The 15,090-nt window shown below is 45.3% G+C and overlaps 1 protein-coding gene across 1 annotated transcript in view; it reads right to left on the reverse strand.

Annotated features, from left to right (window-relative positions):
• The window catches only part of CACNA1A (calcium voltage-gated channel subunit alpha1 A), a gene marked incomplete at its 5' end in the record, with an annotated part of 168,357 nt that extends 157,290 nt beyond the window's left edge, over positions 1 to 11,067 (reverse strand). Inside the window, 2 exons of the mRNA XM_023524598.1 lie at positions 8,798 to 8,937; positions 10,966 to 11,067. Coding sequence (XP_023380366.1) covers positions 8,798 to 8,937; positions 10,966 to 11,067 — 242 coding nt within the window. The remainder of the gene's footprint in view (positions 1 to 8,797; positions 8,938 to 10,965) is intronic.
• Between the last annotated feature and the right edge of the window lie 4,023 nt (positions 11,068 to 15,090).

A 15,090-nucleotide genomic window follows, 5' to 3' on the forward strand; every position in this document is an offset into this window, starting at 1 on the left:
AGCTTCTCTAACTGACCTAAATGCGCTGGGTTCTATGAAGAACACATATCATCATGCATGTTCCTTGGAAAAAGCTCACTAAATGGAATGGCAGGTAGAAATGACCTCGCAACTTAATTATTTCCTTTTTCCTTTTTCTTTTTGTACGTATGCCATTACATATCAATGATTTTATTTATTTACTTACTTCATATCAATGATTTTACATAAGTCGAGTTGGCATTAGATGCAATTCTGCTACACACTTCACAGTTTTGGCTTTGAAAACGTCCTATGCCTCTAAACTCTTTGGTCTAGTTAACAAAAACCTCCCAGTCTGACCCTCCTATCCACTCGATCATGTAATTATTCTCTTTAACATATTTAGAAAACCAACATGAAGCAAGGAAAACAGCACAAGCCACATTTTAGTGCCCAGAGTGGGACTTAGAGAGTCTCAGTTTTCCTTCCTGCCTCTGTCCCTGAGGCCAGAGTCTTGTGTCATGAAATTCTGTGGGCGGCCTTCGAATGTCCCTGTGAAAATAAAACCACCATGGCCTCTTCAGTACCAAAACCCCCCTAAAAACGAAAAAACAAACACCCTCTACCAAACCAAACAAACAAACAAAAAAGCCTTGACTCCTAAAATCAAAGCTTCTTAGGAATGAAGGGACTCCTGGGAGTAAAGGATTTGGTACTCTTTAGCCTATGATGTCTCCAAAAGAGGTTTAAAAATAGGTGAATTACACACTTAAGAAATATACTCCAGCTGCCTGGTTCAGTGTGCAACCTGCACAACCATACACAGCCATACACAGCAGGCCTGAGATACACTCCTGCTCAGATACTCCTTCCACACAAACCTGTACATATCTGTGCCACCTTATTAATGCCAAAGTAGCTAACAAAGCTGACTCCTAAGGAGCTGTAGTCCATTTAGAGCTACAACACTTAAGACACACCATAATTCCTGGGGTGGGACCACGATTATGGCCAGGCATATAGTAGCCACAGTACATGTAATGGTCAAGTCAACGCTTCTACTGCACCATCTCATCTAGACCAGCTGACTGACATGGGCCCTCAGGCAGGGACCTCTCTGCCTCGAGAAGCAGTTTATTTTACAGTAAAACTGACCTCAATGTTGGTAGGTCCTAGGTACCATTGATTTACTCAGTCGAAAACATTTATTGAGCATCTGTTGTTTGCCAAGCACTATTCTAGTTACTGGAGAATACAACCATGAGCAGAAGAGACCAAATTCCTGCTCTCGTGGAGCTGACCTAGGGGAGTAAAGTCTTGAAGATGAGGGAATAGATCGAGCAGAAAGGCATACCAGGCAGAGGGAACAGCAAGGGCAAAGGCCCCGAGGTGAAAACTTGCCTGAAGTGTTCAAGGTATAGTGAGAAGTCCAGTGCAGCTGAAGCAGAATGAGTGAGGAAGCAGGTAGGGGGTGACGAGAATGGAAAGGGATGAGGGCAGGTCATTCAGGTCTTTGCGGGTCACAGCAAGGACTCTGGCTTCTGCACGAAGTGAGATGGGAACCATGGGAGGGATATGAGTTGAAAAGTGATCTGATCTAATTTATGTTAAAAGGATCCTTCTGGCCGCTTGTGTTGATAACAGGCTGTTGAGGAGGAGGGCAGAAGCAGAGAGACCTGGACGGAGGCTGCTTCAACAACCCAGCCGAGCAATGCTGATGGCTCAGCTGCAGGTGGTGGCAGTGGAGACGGGAGATACAGTGAGATCCTGTATGTATATTAAAGAAAGAACCTATGGAATTTGCAGAAAGATCGGCTGTGGGCTGTGTGTGAGAGGGAGGAGGTGTCAAGGTTTTTGGCCACAGCCTCTGGCAGAATGGAGCTGCCATCCAATGATATGAGAAGACAGGAAGAGAAAATATTAGGAAGGTACTCAGGAGTTCAGTTTTGGACATCTTGAATGTGAGATGCCTATGAATTCCTCCCTAAGTGGGGAATTTGAGAGAGCTCCAGGTTGGAGATGTTAAGTTTGGGAGATGTCAGCATAGAAGGTATTTAAACCTTTGAGACTGGATGAGATCACCAAGGGGCTCGTTATAGCCAGAGAGGTCAAGAATGGAGGGGCTTTCATTTTCGTAGGATCACCCCACCTTCCAAGTCTCAGCTTTAGCACTCTACTATACAACCCTACTGAAAGCAGTGGCTTTTCACCTCTGGGTCAGGCCCAGGTCCTCTCTGGAGAGCTCTGCCACAACACGGTATCTCCAGGTCCTGTAGCTCCTCCCTGCGCAAAGCAAAGCACAGTGTCTCTCGCTTGGCAGCCTCTGCCTTGGCCCCAGGCACCCACTTACTTCCCCCGTTCTGCTGAGAGTTCCTCTGCCCTCCAGGCAGCCACCTCCCTGCCTTGGCAAGAAGAGAGAAGTCATTAGCCCTGCAAAATGTAGAGGCAGTGGCCAGATGCCCCTCTGGAGGCAGGCTGGAGTTTGTCATAGCAATTCAAGAGGACAAGACCTCAATCAGCCCCCGAACCTGTGGAGAGTTGGATGGTAAGGTCTTGTCCAGCCACACAGGGAAAATGGCCAAAAAGCTCAGTACAGGGGAAAAAAAAATTCACCTGGCCATCTGGCCCTCACACAGTCCCTCCCCACTCCAGTACGGGGCGCGGAGGGAGAAAGGACTCCTTTATACAATAAAGTGTGCTGTGTGCTGTCCAGGGTGCTGAAACATCTAACCCGCTAGGCTTTCAATTACTGCTCCTTGACTTAGTTTGGGAGCCTCTGCGAGCAGATCCACGAAGACAAGGACCTTTGGGAGGTGATCCATGAAATTACAAGGTATAAACTAGAAGTTGGTAAAGGGTGCAGGAATGAATGGGTTTCACTGCGAGCAATTGGGATTCAATCCTGCAGAGAACCCTTTGAGAAGTTGCAAAACACACCTCTGAGTTTTCTATTGAGCGATCAGGAAGCCCAAGGTATTTATACACTGACTCCTTTGCTCATTAGTTAGGAGCTGCTTCTGGGGGTGTTAAGTATCTGTCACGTTGTCTGAACAAGCTCCTGCCATGCTGGAGAAGACCCTCCAACAGTGATGCACAAAGATGAGAGTGTTGGAGGTGCAGAGGTTAGCTTGTGTGGGAACTGCCCATCGCAGTTGCAGGTAACTCAGAGATGGGCTGGAAGAATATTGAGTGGGGTATTGCAGCATCAACCACACCCCCCCCAAAGGAATTTGTTTTGATGTTCCCTTCAGTTTACCAACTCCCACTTATGAAGCACGCAGAGAGTCCAGGGGCTCGGTTTACAGTATCTACCACATATATAGCCTTCTAACCCCTACCACAGCCAGAGGAAGTAGATGCAATCATGACTCCATTTTTCCAAGTGAGAAAATTGAGGTTCAGAGAGATTAACTCATACTGGCAGAACTCTCTCATTCTGAAACCCAGTTCTTAACTATTGGGCTCTGTCAACCTCTCGTTTCTGGAAAGCTCTTTTGCCCACTTTTTCCTGCTACAGTGGAGCCTAAGATTGGTGAGAAAAGGAAGAATTCCCCTCTGACTTCCCTGGAAAACGTGACTTTAAGAAAACTGTGTAGAACTCAAGAAAATGAATTCTGAATCCAGACCCGCCTGAGTTCAAATCTTGGATCTACTATTTGTGAGGTGGGTGACCTTGGGTGAGTTATTCAACCTCTTTTGAGCCTCAATTTCTTCATCGGTGAAATGGGGATGATAATGTACTGAACTCAGAGGATTGTAAGAACTAACCGAGCATGTATACACATATGGTATATCATGTTATAAATGCCCTGTAAGTTCTAGTTTGACAATGTTACCACAGTTATTAATAAAAAGCATTATGTTCAAAAGGATATTGAACTGAATATAGCTCTTTGTCTGAACCTAACCCAGGCCCGGGGTTATCCGAGTTTTAGGACAGTGTTCTAGTAGAGTAATTAAGATCCGAATCCACCCTTTACTAGTTTTGGGGCCCCTCGCAAGCAGCTTGAGCTCTTTGAGCCTCAGACTTCTCTCTAGAAAAGGCTCGTGAAACTGATAATGCACCTAAAATTGTTAATATAGTGCTGGCACATAGTAAGTGCTCAATAAATGATGAGAGTAACAACCACAGCAGCCAACATCATTATCACCACTGTCACTGCTGTTACCAGAGGAGAAACCAGCTCCTGCTGCTAGGAAGTGGGGCGGTTCCTGATGGAACATGGTTCAGCAAATGCCACGACAACCAAACGCTCAGAACAATAAAAAGATCGATGTTCTCTCGATGATAAAACACTCTTAGTGATAAAAAGCATTTGTGCCACAGTGGGGAACCCTTCTGGAATCAAGGGTCCCTGATCCACCAGGGGAGAAATTAATACAGAGAGACATTAAAATAAAATGCAGTTGGTATTTATAGGAGCTGTAGCTGGTCTTCTGAGTTAGAAGGCTGGTTGTGCTTTGTTGTTATTCTGTTTAGAATGCTGTTTATGTTTGCAGGCAACTCAGGACAGCTGCACGGCAGGTGAAAGAAGGGGGAGAAGGCTGAGGAGTGACTACATGAGTTTGACCAATTAATCAACCCGGAAGAGAGCCTGAGAGGTGTGTGACTCTGGTCAAGTCATTTGGACCCCTCTGGACCTCATTTCAACTGTATAAGAAAAAAGAGGTTACTGGGATTACTCTCTGAGGCTCCCTTCCTATTTCTCTGGAAAGGGGTCACAAGCTGGGTACTTGGGGGGCAGGAGGAAGGAAGAGAAGGCAAGTTCTGATGCCATAACCTGAGGGGTAGCATTTATCATCTATGCCACTCCCATTGCCCCCCAAACCGGGGGTCATCGGTCCCCTGCCTTAGCTGATGTCAGGGCATCTGTCATAGACTCCTGGAATGTTTGACTATCTCTATTAGTGCAATGGTCCCTACCTTTTTAAACAGCTTGGTGAACTTCCCAGAACACTCTATTATCAGAAGTGTTACCATTTTCTTAGCAACCATGTATTTTACCGAGCAGGTATGGTGCTGAGCCCGTGGATACAAAAACAACTGTCTTCGCTCCTACCCTGGCCATGTTCGGTCTCTTTTCTTAACTTGCACAGTTGCACTATTTGAACTCTTAGATGTTTTTATATATTTAAGCATTAGAGTAAAAGCTCCGATATCTGAAACATATAGACAAGCTTCTCAAATCTTCCTCTTACACATTTTCAGTTTGATGATGAGTCTTTCAAATATAATGAAAGTATGATTTAAAGGGGCTTGATAAAATGACAGTCAGAATTTCCCTGAAGCCCTGAGCTACACAGAACAAACAAAAAAATCTACGGGTAAGATCTGTTCCGTCAAACTTCACACACGGCGGTGGCAGAAACCTTGGTCATCCATGAAAAATGAATGGTGTGTTAATGCTGCGGTCAGCTTAGAAATGAGTTAATCGGAAAGTGCTCATTAAAGTCACCTTTGTCTCAATGTCAATTAAGATACTCAAGTCCCCTCTCCGCCCGGAACATGAAATGAAGAGTTTACTGCATTTCCCCAACATCGACATTGAGCGGAAGGCTAAGTTTGCAGTTTTTCATCTCCTCTTCCTATTCCCAACTTATAACCCAACAGGAGACTAAACAGCCTCTTGGGATTTAAAGTAATAATTGTGAAAGAGACAGACTCCCCGGACAATAAGGAAGGATGGGTGCTTACTGGAGAAGTGAGAAAAGCTAGAGAAAAGAATGCCGGAAAAAGAAGAAGGAAAAGGAGACGGGAGTCAGAAAGGAACAGAAACCTACAACAGTGACTCCTTGTAGCTATAGGTCCAGGACTTTCTGAGCATCTAATGAAAACTACATACCAGAAAAATATATACACACACACAAATTTCATATGCCCTTTTAGAGAATTTGTGGATGCAACTATGAGCTTCCGTCCTTAGGATCTAGCGGCCCCAGGTTAAGAATTTCTCCTCTAGAGGCTCATCAGATGTCAGGAAACTAGAAAAAAAGACCCCCTTATTATAACCAAGGAGCAGATACAAACATGTAAGTGGCCAACTGACCCATCGAGTAGGCACCTTTCAACATAACTGATCACTTAGCGAGACTGAATGTGTGATCAAAGGTATCTGAGCTTCTGTAGGTGTTTCAAGAACCATGTTATAAAACACCAGGGGTTTTTAAGGCTCCTTACTGCCAGCAAGGTCAAGCCAGCCCCCAGGGAACATAAATTGGCACAACCACTTTGCAGAGCAATTTGGCAATCTTTAGTGAAGCTGAGGATGTGTATGGTACACGACTCAGCAATTCCACCCTGGGTATATACCCCAGAGAATTCCACTCTAAGGAACGAAGGGACGGCTTGGTTCACAATAGCCCAAAGCTGGAAAATAACCTCAGTGGAGAAAAACCTGGTAGAATATTTATACCACAGAATACTATGTAGCAGTGAAAATGGGTGAACGAGATCGACTCTTGTCAATCAGATTAAACTCATGTTGAGTGCAAGAGGCAGGGTGTAGAAAAAAACACTTAGAGGGAAACTTAAAGCATGCAAAACAGTACCATTTATATGTGTGTAGACATATAATATATATATATAAAATAAAACCGTAAATGCATAAATGGAAATAATAAGCAAAACTCAGGGAAGTACTTCTGGATGGGAAAGAGAAAGGAATGGGGCCAGAATAGGGAACACAGGGACTCATGCTGTATTGGAAATGTTCATTTTGATGGCAAGTTGCTCCATCACCTCCCTCTTGCCTTCACCTCCTCTACTCTTTCCTTCTCTCGCTGTGCTCCAGCCACTCTGGCCTCCACTGTTCATCAAACACGGTCCAGCCTCAGGGCCTTTGCACTTTGCACTTTGCACTTCCCTCTGCCTTGTTCTCTCCTCCTTCAACTACCCTCATGGCTCATTCACTCATTTCCTTCAAGGTTTCATTCATATATCACCTTTCCAATGAAGTCCCTGGCTCCCAGCCCTCCTGCCCCTTCCCTGATTTATTTCTCTGTGGCCCTCAACACCACCTAACACACTAGATATTTCATTCACTCGTTCATTCAGTCAGTCCGTCTTTCTTCACCACTAGATTATCAGTTCCGCAAGAAGAGAGAGTTTTGTCTGATTTATTCACTGCTGTGTCCCACGGCCCGGTGCACCATAGGTGTACACTAAATATTCATCGAATAAATATTTACACACATAGGTATTTGGCATATTATCCTCTACTTCTTTTTGAATGTCTGATTAATTTTATTATACATTTTTAACAACAGAGTCAGCCATTGGGCTATTTCACAGCCGAGTTTCCTAGCAAGCTAAGAGAAAAGCACCCACCGTGATGACAAGTCTCTGGAACCTGCCAAGGTCCCAAGCCACAGGACTATGGGCACAGCCACACAGGTCCCTCAGGGAACACCCAGCTTGCTAGAGCTGGCCCAGAGCCCTCACGACAGACCTCTCACATCTGACCGCCTCTGCTGAAACAGCCTCATACGACATAGCTCCTGCTGTGAGCAGCAGCGCTGCACTGAGCAACATATGTGTTCAAAACCTGACCTGTGTGAGCCTAGCCAACACAGCATGGGTGCTAAGACCCCTGATATCTGCCAAAAGAGACAAGATCTGAAGCAGCGACAGAGCCTAGAGGAGAACTGTGAACTCATAGAGGAAGAACTACAAGGAAGGCCTCCCACAAAGAGAGGCCTTGCAAGAGAAGAGCCAGACTTAGCTCAAGGGAGAAGAGGGGGTGGGCCGAGGAGCCAGAAATCAACACAAAATGTTAATGTCCGTACTGGAATCTGATAAAGGGCTTTGGGGTCTGTGACAGAGATTGGCTGGCCGTTCACCAAAACCATTTCCCTTCCTATCTGTGCAGTCTCACATTCCCCAACTTCCCTTGCAGTCATGTGTGGACATGTGACTGACTTCTAGCCAAGGCATGTGACTGGAATATGTGCCAGGTTCCAGCCAGGCTCATACAACCTCCCAAGTATCACCTTCCATGCCCGTTTCTCTTCCATGGTTTGATGTAGACAAGCACAGAGTTCTTGGAAGCCATGGGTCAATAATGAGGAACCACAATGTAGCAAGGGCCCGAGCCCCTCAATCACTGTTGGAGGAGAGAAGCCTGACAACAAAGAACAGCCATTTTGGACTTTTAATGTGTGATAAATTTCTGTTCTGTTTAAGTCATTACCTAGTTTTGGATTTTTTGTTATAGCAGCTAGTGTTACCTTATGCCGGGTCCTTGACAGAAAGTGTATACACATCCACCTTTCAACTAAGGTGCATTGTATACAGATTTGAAAACTCCTCAAAGGCAGTGACTGCACCTTATCTAGGTTGGTTTTCTCCACAGTCCTACCACAAACCCTTGTACCCAAAAGTCCTCAACAAACATTTACTAACTTAAAATAAGGGCAAGACATCCCTAAGCAAAGCAAAAGGTCGACGCATGCACAATAGTTAAAAACAATTTCTGGAATCACGAGATCTTAGCTTTAAATCCCAGCTCCATCATTTACTAGCTGGGTGATCTGAGGCAAGTTCCCTTTCTGTGGTTACATGGGAATATTAATATTTCCTAATTCATTGGGTTATTGTGAAGATTAAATGAAAGGATGCCCATAAAGCACTTTGGAAGCAGTCGACTCTAATAAGCTATTATTCTAATTGTAACAGAAAGGATCTGCCATAACATGCAGCTGGGATTTGGAGGTGGGGTGGAAGACAGCAGAAGAACATGGGGGCTCAGCCTTCCTGAGCCCAGCCTGGACCACACCAACCATTACAAAGTCCTCATAATTCAAGATAATTCTAAGTAGCACAGCACACTCCACTTACCCTGTTAGCACCACAACGAAGTCCATCACGTTCCAACCATTCCTCAAGTAAGAGCCTTTGTGGAAGGCAAACCCGAGGGCGATGATTTTAATGCCAGCCTCAAAACAAAAAATTCCAATGAAGTATGGTTCTGTGTCATCCTAGAAGGGACAGAGGGTAAAGTCATGGTCTTTGGCAGGATCAGAGCACCAGCCCACCTGGAAATCCTGGAAATCTGTGCCCACCTCCCCTTGCCTCTCCCAACCCTCCAGCACTCACTGAATCCTTCCCAGAGTTCTCTTAACTGAAGGTTTTTGCAAGAGAAACAGATGCGTGGAGAAGACACCCCCTATTCTTTTGGCGAACTTAACATACCTCTCGGCCAAGTAAAACTGTTTGACTATTTGGACTCCACGCTGTCCAATACAGCAGCCACTGGTCACGTGTGGCTGTTAAAATTAAATAAGTTTAAACAAATATGAATAAAATAAAATAAAAGGTTCATTTCTGCAGCACACTAGCCACCTTTCCAGTGGCTTCCATATTGGACAGCGCAGATGGAGAACAATATCACTACTGCAGGAAATTCTACCAGAAAGCGCTGGTTTAGTCTGTTTACTTGTCACTCAAGGCCTTTGAGGTTGGACCCTGTGCAACGACCTCACTCTCAAACCTGACACTTGTGATGGTTCTCAGCTGGTATGCATCTGCGCAGTTAGTTGTTCAGGTTGCTAAAAGAGTAGAATAATACTTCTGTACTGGCTGGCAAATGGCCAGTGCCTCCGCCCCGAGCCCGTTGCCGGCCCTCTTGCTGGTTCTGGCTTCCAGCTGATAGTCTATAGTATTTGAAATTAAGCTCTAAGCTCCACTCCATCAGAGCCCCTACAGGGAAGTTTTCCCGACTGGTATGACGTTTCTCAAGCGTCAATCATTTGCATTCTGCAACTTCGTTTGCTTTATATATCAGCTTGCCATGGTACTATTTGCTTACTTTCTTCAGTTGACTCTTTTCACTTAGCTTCACTGCATGCAAAAACAAACAAACAAAAAGTCTTGCAATCATAGTTTTGCTAGGCTAGGTCTATTTTTTAGAATATACGTTATAGTGCATAACTACTAAAATTTACAAATCTTGAGACCATCAATACTGCATGGATTAGGAACAAATGGATTCTTACCTCCCCTTCTCTCTACCCTGGAACTATTACGGCTCTTTCAAAAAAAGTGACAATAAGGAGAGAAGTGTCCTCCATTGCACTGTCAGAATGTCAGGGAGGGGGACCCGGAGAGCTGGGGAATGAAGAAGGATCTTAACGCTAGTTTTCAGCTCTGCAGGGTCTTACCAAATGAGCACCTTAGAACAAGGACTTTGTCCTCCAGAGCTGACATCCATGTATAGGAAACATGGGGACAGGGAAACAAGCTAAATGACATCATAAGCAAGCCACCAGGCAAAAAGCAGAATGTGGGACACTCCTTATAGCTGGCAAGAGGGAATATATTGCTTGAGATTAGAAGTCTTAAGCAACATAACAAAATCTAGACCATGTTTGGATCTTGGTTCAAACAAAGCAATTGTAAAATGTCATTTCTGAGACGATCACGGAAATGTGGTTATTGGCCGGATCTCGGATGATCCCAAAGAACCACTGTTAATTGTGTTGGGTGTGAACACATCACTGTGGTGACTTAAGAAAATGCCCATATTTTTAGCAGTGCAGACTTAGGTACACAGCCATGAAGTGACATGTTGTCTGGGATTTGCCTTAAAATACTTTGGCCAAGAAAGAAAAATCAAGGAAATAAAAAGGGACAGAAAATATGAATGAGGGAAAACCTTGACAACTGTTGAACTGGATGGTGGATTTATTGTACTGTTCTCTATATTTTGGTGTATAGTCCAAATATTTCACAAGAATTTTGGGTTGAATGGACAATGTGAACATTCTCACCCATTCCTCCCCACAGGTGATACCAGGTCTGATGCAGGGTAACTGGGGCGGGGGGTGGCAATGAGGGCATCTCTCTCCTAGATTATTTGTGTTTATGGAAGTAAGGCTTCCTGAGCCAGGGGCCCACCATCCACCTCTTGGCTCCAACACTGAGAGCCCCCTCTGCCCTCTGCCCTCACTGCCACATCAGTTTGCCACAAGAGTGAAGGAGAAACCCCCAAGAGAGACATCACTCACCAATCGTTCAGACATGGGGGTCTTGTCATCATCAGGTAGGTGCTGCTCCAGGGCGAGGACGATGCAGTTTGCTATGATGGTGGCTAAAATCATATATTCAAAGGGAGTATCAGCGAATTAAGGAAAATCTTTCCAGCTTCTTTAAGTTCACAGCAAAACCGAGTGGAAGGTACAGAGATTTCCCATGTGTCCCCTGCCCCCCCCACATTCACAGCCTCCCCCACTATCAACATCCCCCGCCCCAGACTGATGCATTTGTTACAATCAACGATCCTACATCGACACATCATAATAACTCAAAGTCCATAGTTTACGACAGAGTTCACTCTTGGTGGTATGCGGTCCATGGGTTTGAGCAAATTATAGCGACACGTATCCACCATCGCAGTCTCATACAGAGTAATTTCACTGCCCTAAAATCCTGGCAGATGACTTTTTGAAGAAAATGTGGACATTCTTCCTCTATCTCACCTCCAACATTCGTTAGGCAAATATGAATTCAGCACCTACTGTGTGCCAGGCCCTATTCTGGGCCCTGGAGACACTGCTGAGAATAAAATAGACAAAAATCTCTGCCCTTGGGGCGGAGAACTGAGTAAGTGAGACAACTACCTTATATAGGACGTTAGAAGATGGTGAATGCTATGGAGAAAAAAAGCAGGAAAGGAGGTCAGGGTTGCAATTTAAAATACAGTGGTCAGAACTGGCACCAAAAGCAGGAGCAGCAAAAAAAAAAAAAAAAAACAATAAATTGGACTTGTCAAAATTTAAAACTTCTGTGTGTCAAAGAGCATTATCAAGAAAGTGAAAAGACAACCCACAGAATGGGAGAAAATATTTGCAAATTATATGTCTGATAAGAGTCTAGTATCCAGAATATATAAAGAACACTTATAACTCAACAATAAAAAGACAAATAACCAATTTTAAAAAATGGGCAAAGGGCTTGAATAGACAGTTCTCCAAAGAAAATATTCAAATAGCTAACAAGCACATGAAAAGATGCTCAATGTTATTAGCCATTAGGGAAATGCAAATCAAAATCCCAATGAGATACAACTTCACACCCGCTAGGATGACTAGAATTAAAAAACAGAAAACAGTAGGTGTTGACAAGGATGCGAGAAATTAGAACTGCTGTGTATTGATTGTAGATGTAAAATGATGAAATGTAGCTACTCTGGAAAATAGTTTGATGGTCCCTGAAAAAATTAAACATAGAATTACCATATGATCCAGCAATTCCAATCCTAGGTATATGAACAAAATAAATGGGCATGTTCACAGCAGCACTATTCACAATTTCCAAAGGTAGAAACAACCCAAATGTCCATCAAGGAATAATTGTTAAACAAAATGTGGTATATCCATAAAATGGAATATTATTCAACCATAAAAAATGAAGTACTAATACACGCTATAGTGTAATTGACTCTCAAAAACGTGCTAAGTGAAAGAAGCCCAACACAAAAGATCTCATATTGTATGAATTCCACTGATGTGAAATGTCCAGAACAGCCACATCCATAGAAACAGAAAGCAGACTGGTGGTTGCCAGGGGCTGGGGGAGGGGGAATTGGGGAGTGAGCGCTTCGTGTTTTATAACTAGACAGAGGTGACAGCTGCACAACACGGTGGGTGTACTAAATGCCACTGAATTAATTACATTAAAATGGCTAATACTGTTATGTGAATTTCACCTTAATAAACAAATAATATGGTGGCCAGGGCAGGCTTCTGAGTAGCTGACCTTTCAAGACCTGAGGGAGGGCAGAGGCAGTTCCCAGATGCAGCAGTCCATCTCCTTCCACACAAGCTCCTCCCCGCACCCTGGGAACTCTCCTCCGTGTTGATGAGGTCATCAGAAGGACCCACTGGAGAGTCTGCACTTGGGAAGGGTCTGTCCTGCTCAATTCATATTAGAGCCTGATCTGCTGATCGGTTGGTGCATGACAATGTCCCCTGTCCCCCTGTCAGACCTGTAGAAGCACACTCGAGTCCAACAGCCTCGATAAATGGAGACGGCAACCTCCGAGAAGGAGGTTTAGGTGTGAAGAAACGGAAGTGAGAGGGAGAAAGCCATAGGATGCTCTTACTCTGCAGCAGGGTTTTCCAACCTCGGCACTACCGACATCTGGGGCCGGATCATTCTCTGGGGTGGGGGCCGTCTCGTGCACTGTAGGGTGCTGAGCGGCATCTCTGGCCTCCACTGAATTCCAGTAGCACTCCCTCCTCTCCGATTACGACAACCAAAACTACCAAAACTTATGACAACCAAAAGTGATCTCCAGACATTACCAAGTGTCCCCTGGGAAATCCACTGTTGTGCAGAAGGATCAAATAGAGTGTCGTGGTGAACTTGGCCATGTTAAGCCACTGTCTTCCTCCCAACTTTCTCCCTTGGCAATTTAACTGGCTTCAGTCTCCTCTTTGGCCCTAGGGCTAAGTTTGGCATTTTGGAAGCTCCACAAAACCAAGGGATCTTACGGGCCGGAGGAGGAGTTGGAGCATATACCCACGGAGGAGGAGTTGGAGCGTATACCCACTTTCCAGGTGGGAAAACAGAGTCTGAAACAGAAAAGCTGGGAGTGAAAGTCTACATAAGCCAGGAAAACCAGGCCTTCTTTGTCACCAGCCCCAGCCTTTGCCTCGAGCTGAAAGCAGCTGAGTTGCACTCCATGCACACTCTGAAAAGCAAATCTGAGACTCAGGGCAATTTGGGGAGCCAACAAAAGCCAGCCTTGCCGCCGATCGTCTCTGATTGGCTTCCTGCCTCCGAGCTGACAGTCATTAGAGCACAGAGAACAAAGCTGGGCTCTGTTGCACAAATACTCTATTCTGCCTCACCCTGCAGCCCGGAAAATAAGAGACAATATTTGTACACAGAGAAGCAACGCCAAGCCCTTCCCTGGCCTCCCCTTGCCGAGGCTTCTGAAGTCATGATTTGAATCTGATGATTTCGCTTCCACTCCTTGCCACTAGCTCTCTGCTCGCTTCTGCATGAAGCTATCTTTTCGTTCCTCTAGCCCCCTGTCCCCCTGACCCCAAACAGCTGGGATGTGACTTCCTTTACATGAGATTCAAGCTGAGGTTCCAGGAAGCATCCCAGAAAGCCAGAAGCAAGCAGCACTTTTATAGACTGCATTACCAGGGTTTCAGGTGCCCAGTGTTGCCTGGATTTCAGACCCAGAGCTCCCTGGGTACAGTGATGAAATCTTAGTCAGCATACCAGCAAACAGAACAAGGCTGCCTCCTCCTCCCTTATTTCTGCTTCTTAGTTCTTGTCAAGACACAGCCACACTGGCTATGAAATTCATCTCTCCATGCACCCACAGACCCTGCCAATGTCCACAGATATGCTCCCAAAGGGAACCTGTAACAATGACCTCATATTCTTGTCAACCAGTTCGTGGTCCAAGAACCAGCAGCATCGATAGCACTCAGTGAAATTCAGGGTCTCAGACCCCAAGCCGACCCTCTGAGTCAGAAGCTGCATTTTAGCAAGAGCTTCAGGCAAGCTGTGTGCACACTGAAGTTTGGCAAGTGCTGCCTTAGATCTATTTCAGGGGCAGGAGGAGCCCAGGTAATTGTGGCTTTGAGTCATCCCAAAAGAAGTGGGGGCTCCTCTTTCTCTCCCAAGCTTTCTCCTCCATGTTCTGACCCCAGAAGGAGAATTCAGCAGTCCTGGTCTTCTGCCGCCACTCAGACAAAGGGGCTGATAAGAAACCCAAAACCTTGATGAAACAAGAGCAATGTTGGAATAAGAGATAGGCAGAAAAGAAAATTATGACTAATGCAAGTGGAAGTATTCATAGCCTCCCCATGACTCCCATTTCACTCAAAAGCCAGGTCCTCCCGGCGGCCAGCAAGGCCCTGCAGGACCCGCTCCCATCACCTCCCTGCCCTTGTCTTCTCCATTCTGCCCCTTGCTCTTGTAGCCGCAGCCACATTAGCCTCCCTCCAAGTTCTCCAAACACACCAGGTGTGCCCTGCCCCGGGGCCTTTGCACCTGCTGTTCTTGCTCCTGGGACGCTCTTTCCCCAGAGACTCACATGGTTCCCTGCCTCACTTTCTTTAGGTTTTTACTCAAAGTTCGCAACCTCAGCGAGGCCTTCAACCACCTTT

The sequence above is a fragment of the Pteropus vampyrus genome, unplaced genomic scaffold, assembly GCF_000151845.1.
Source record: "Pteropus vampyrus isolate Shadow unplaced genomic scaffold, Pvam_2.0 Scaffold482, whole genome shotgun sequence".
Lineage (NCBI taxonomy): Eukaryota > Metazoa > Chordata > Mammalia > Chiroptera > Pteropodidae > Pteropus > Pteropus vampyrus.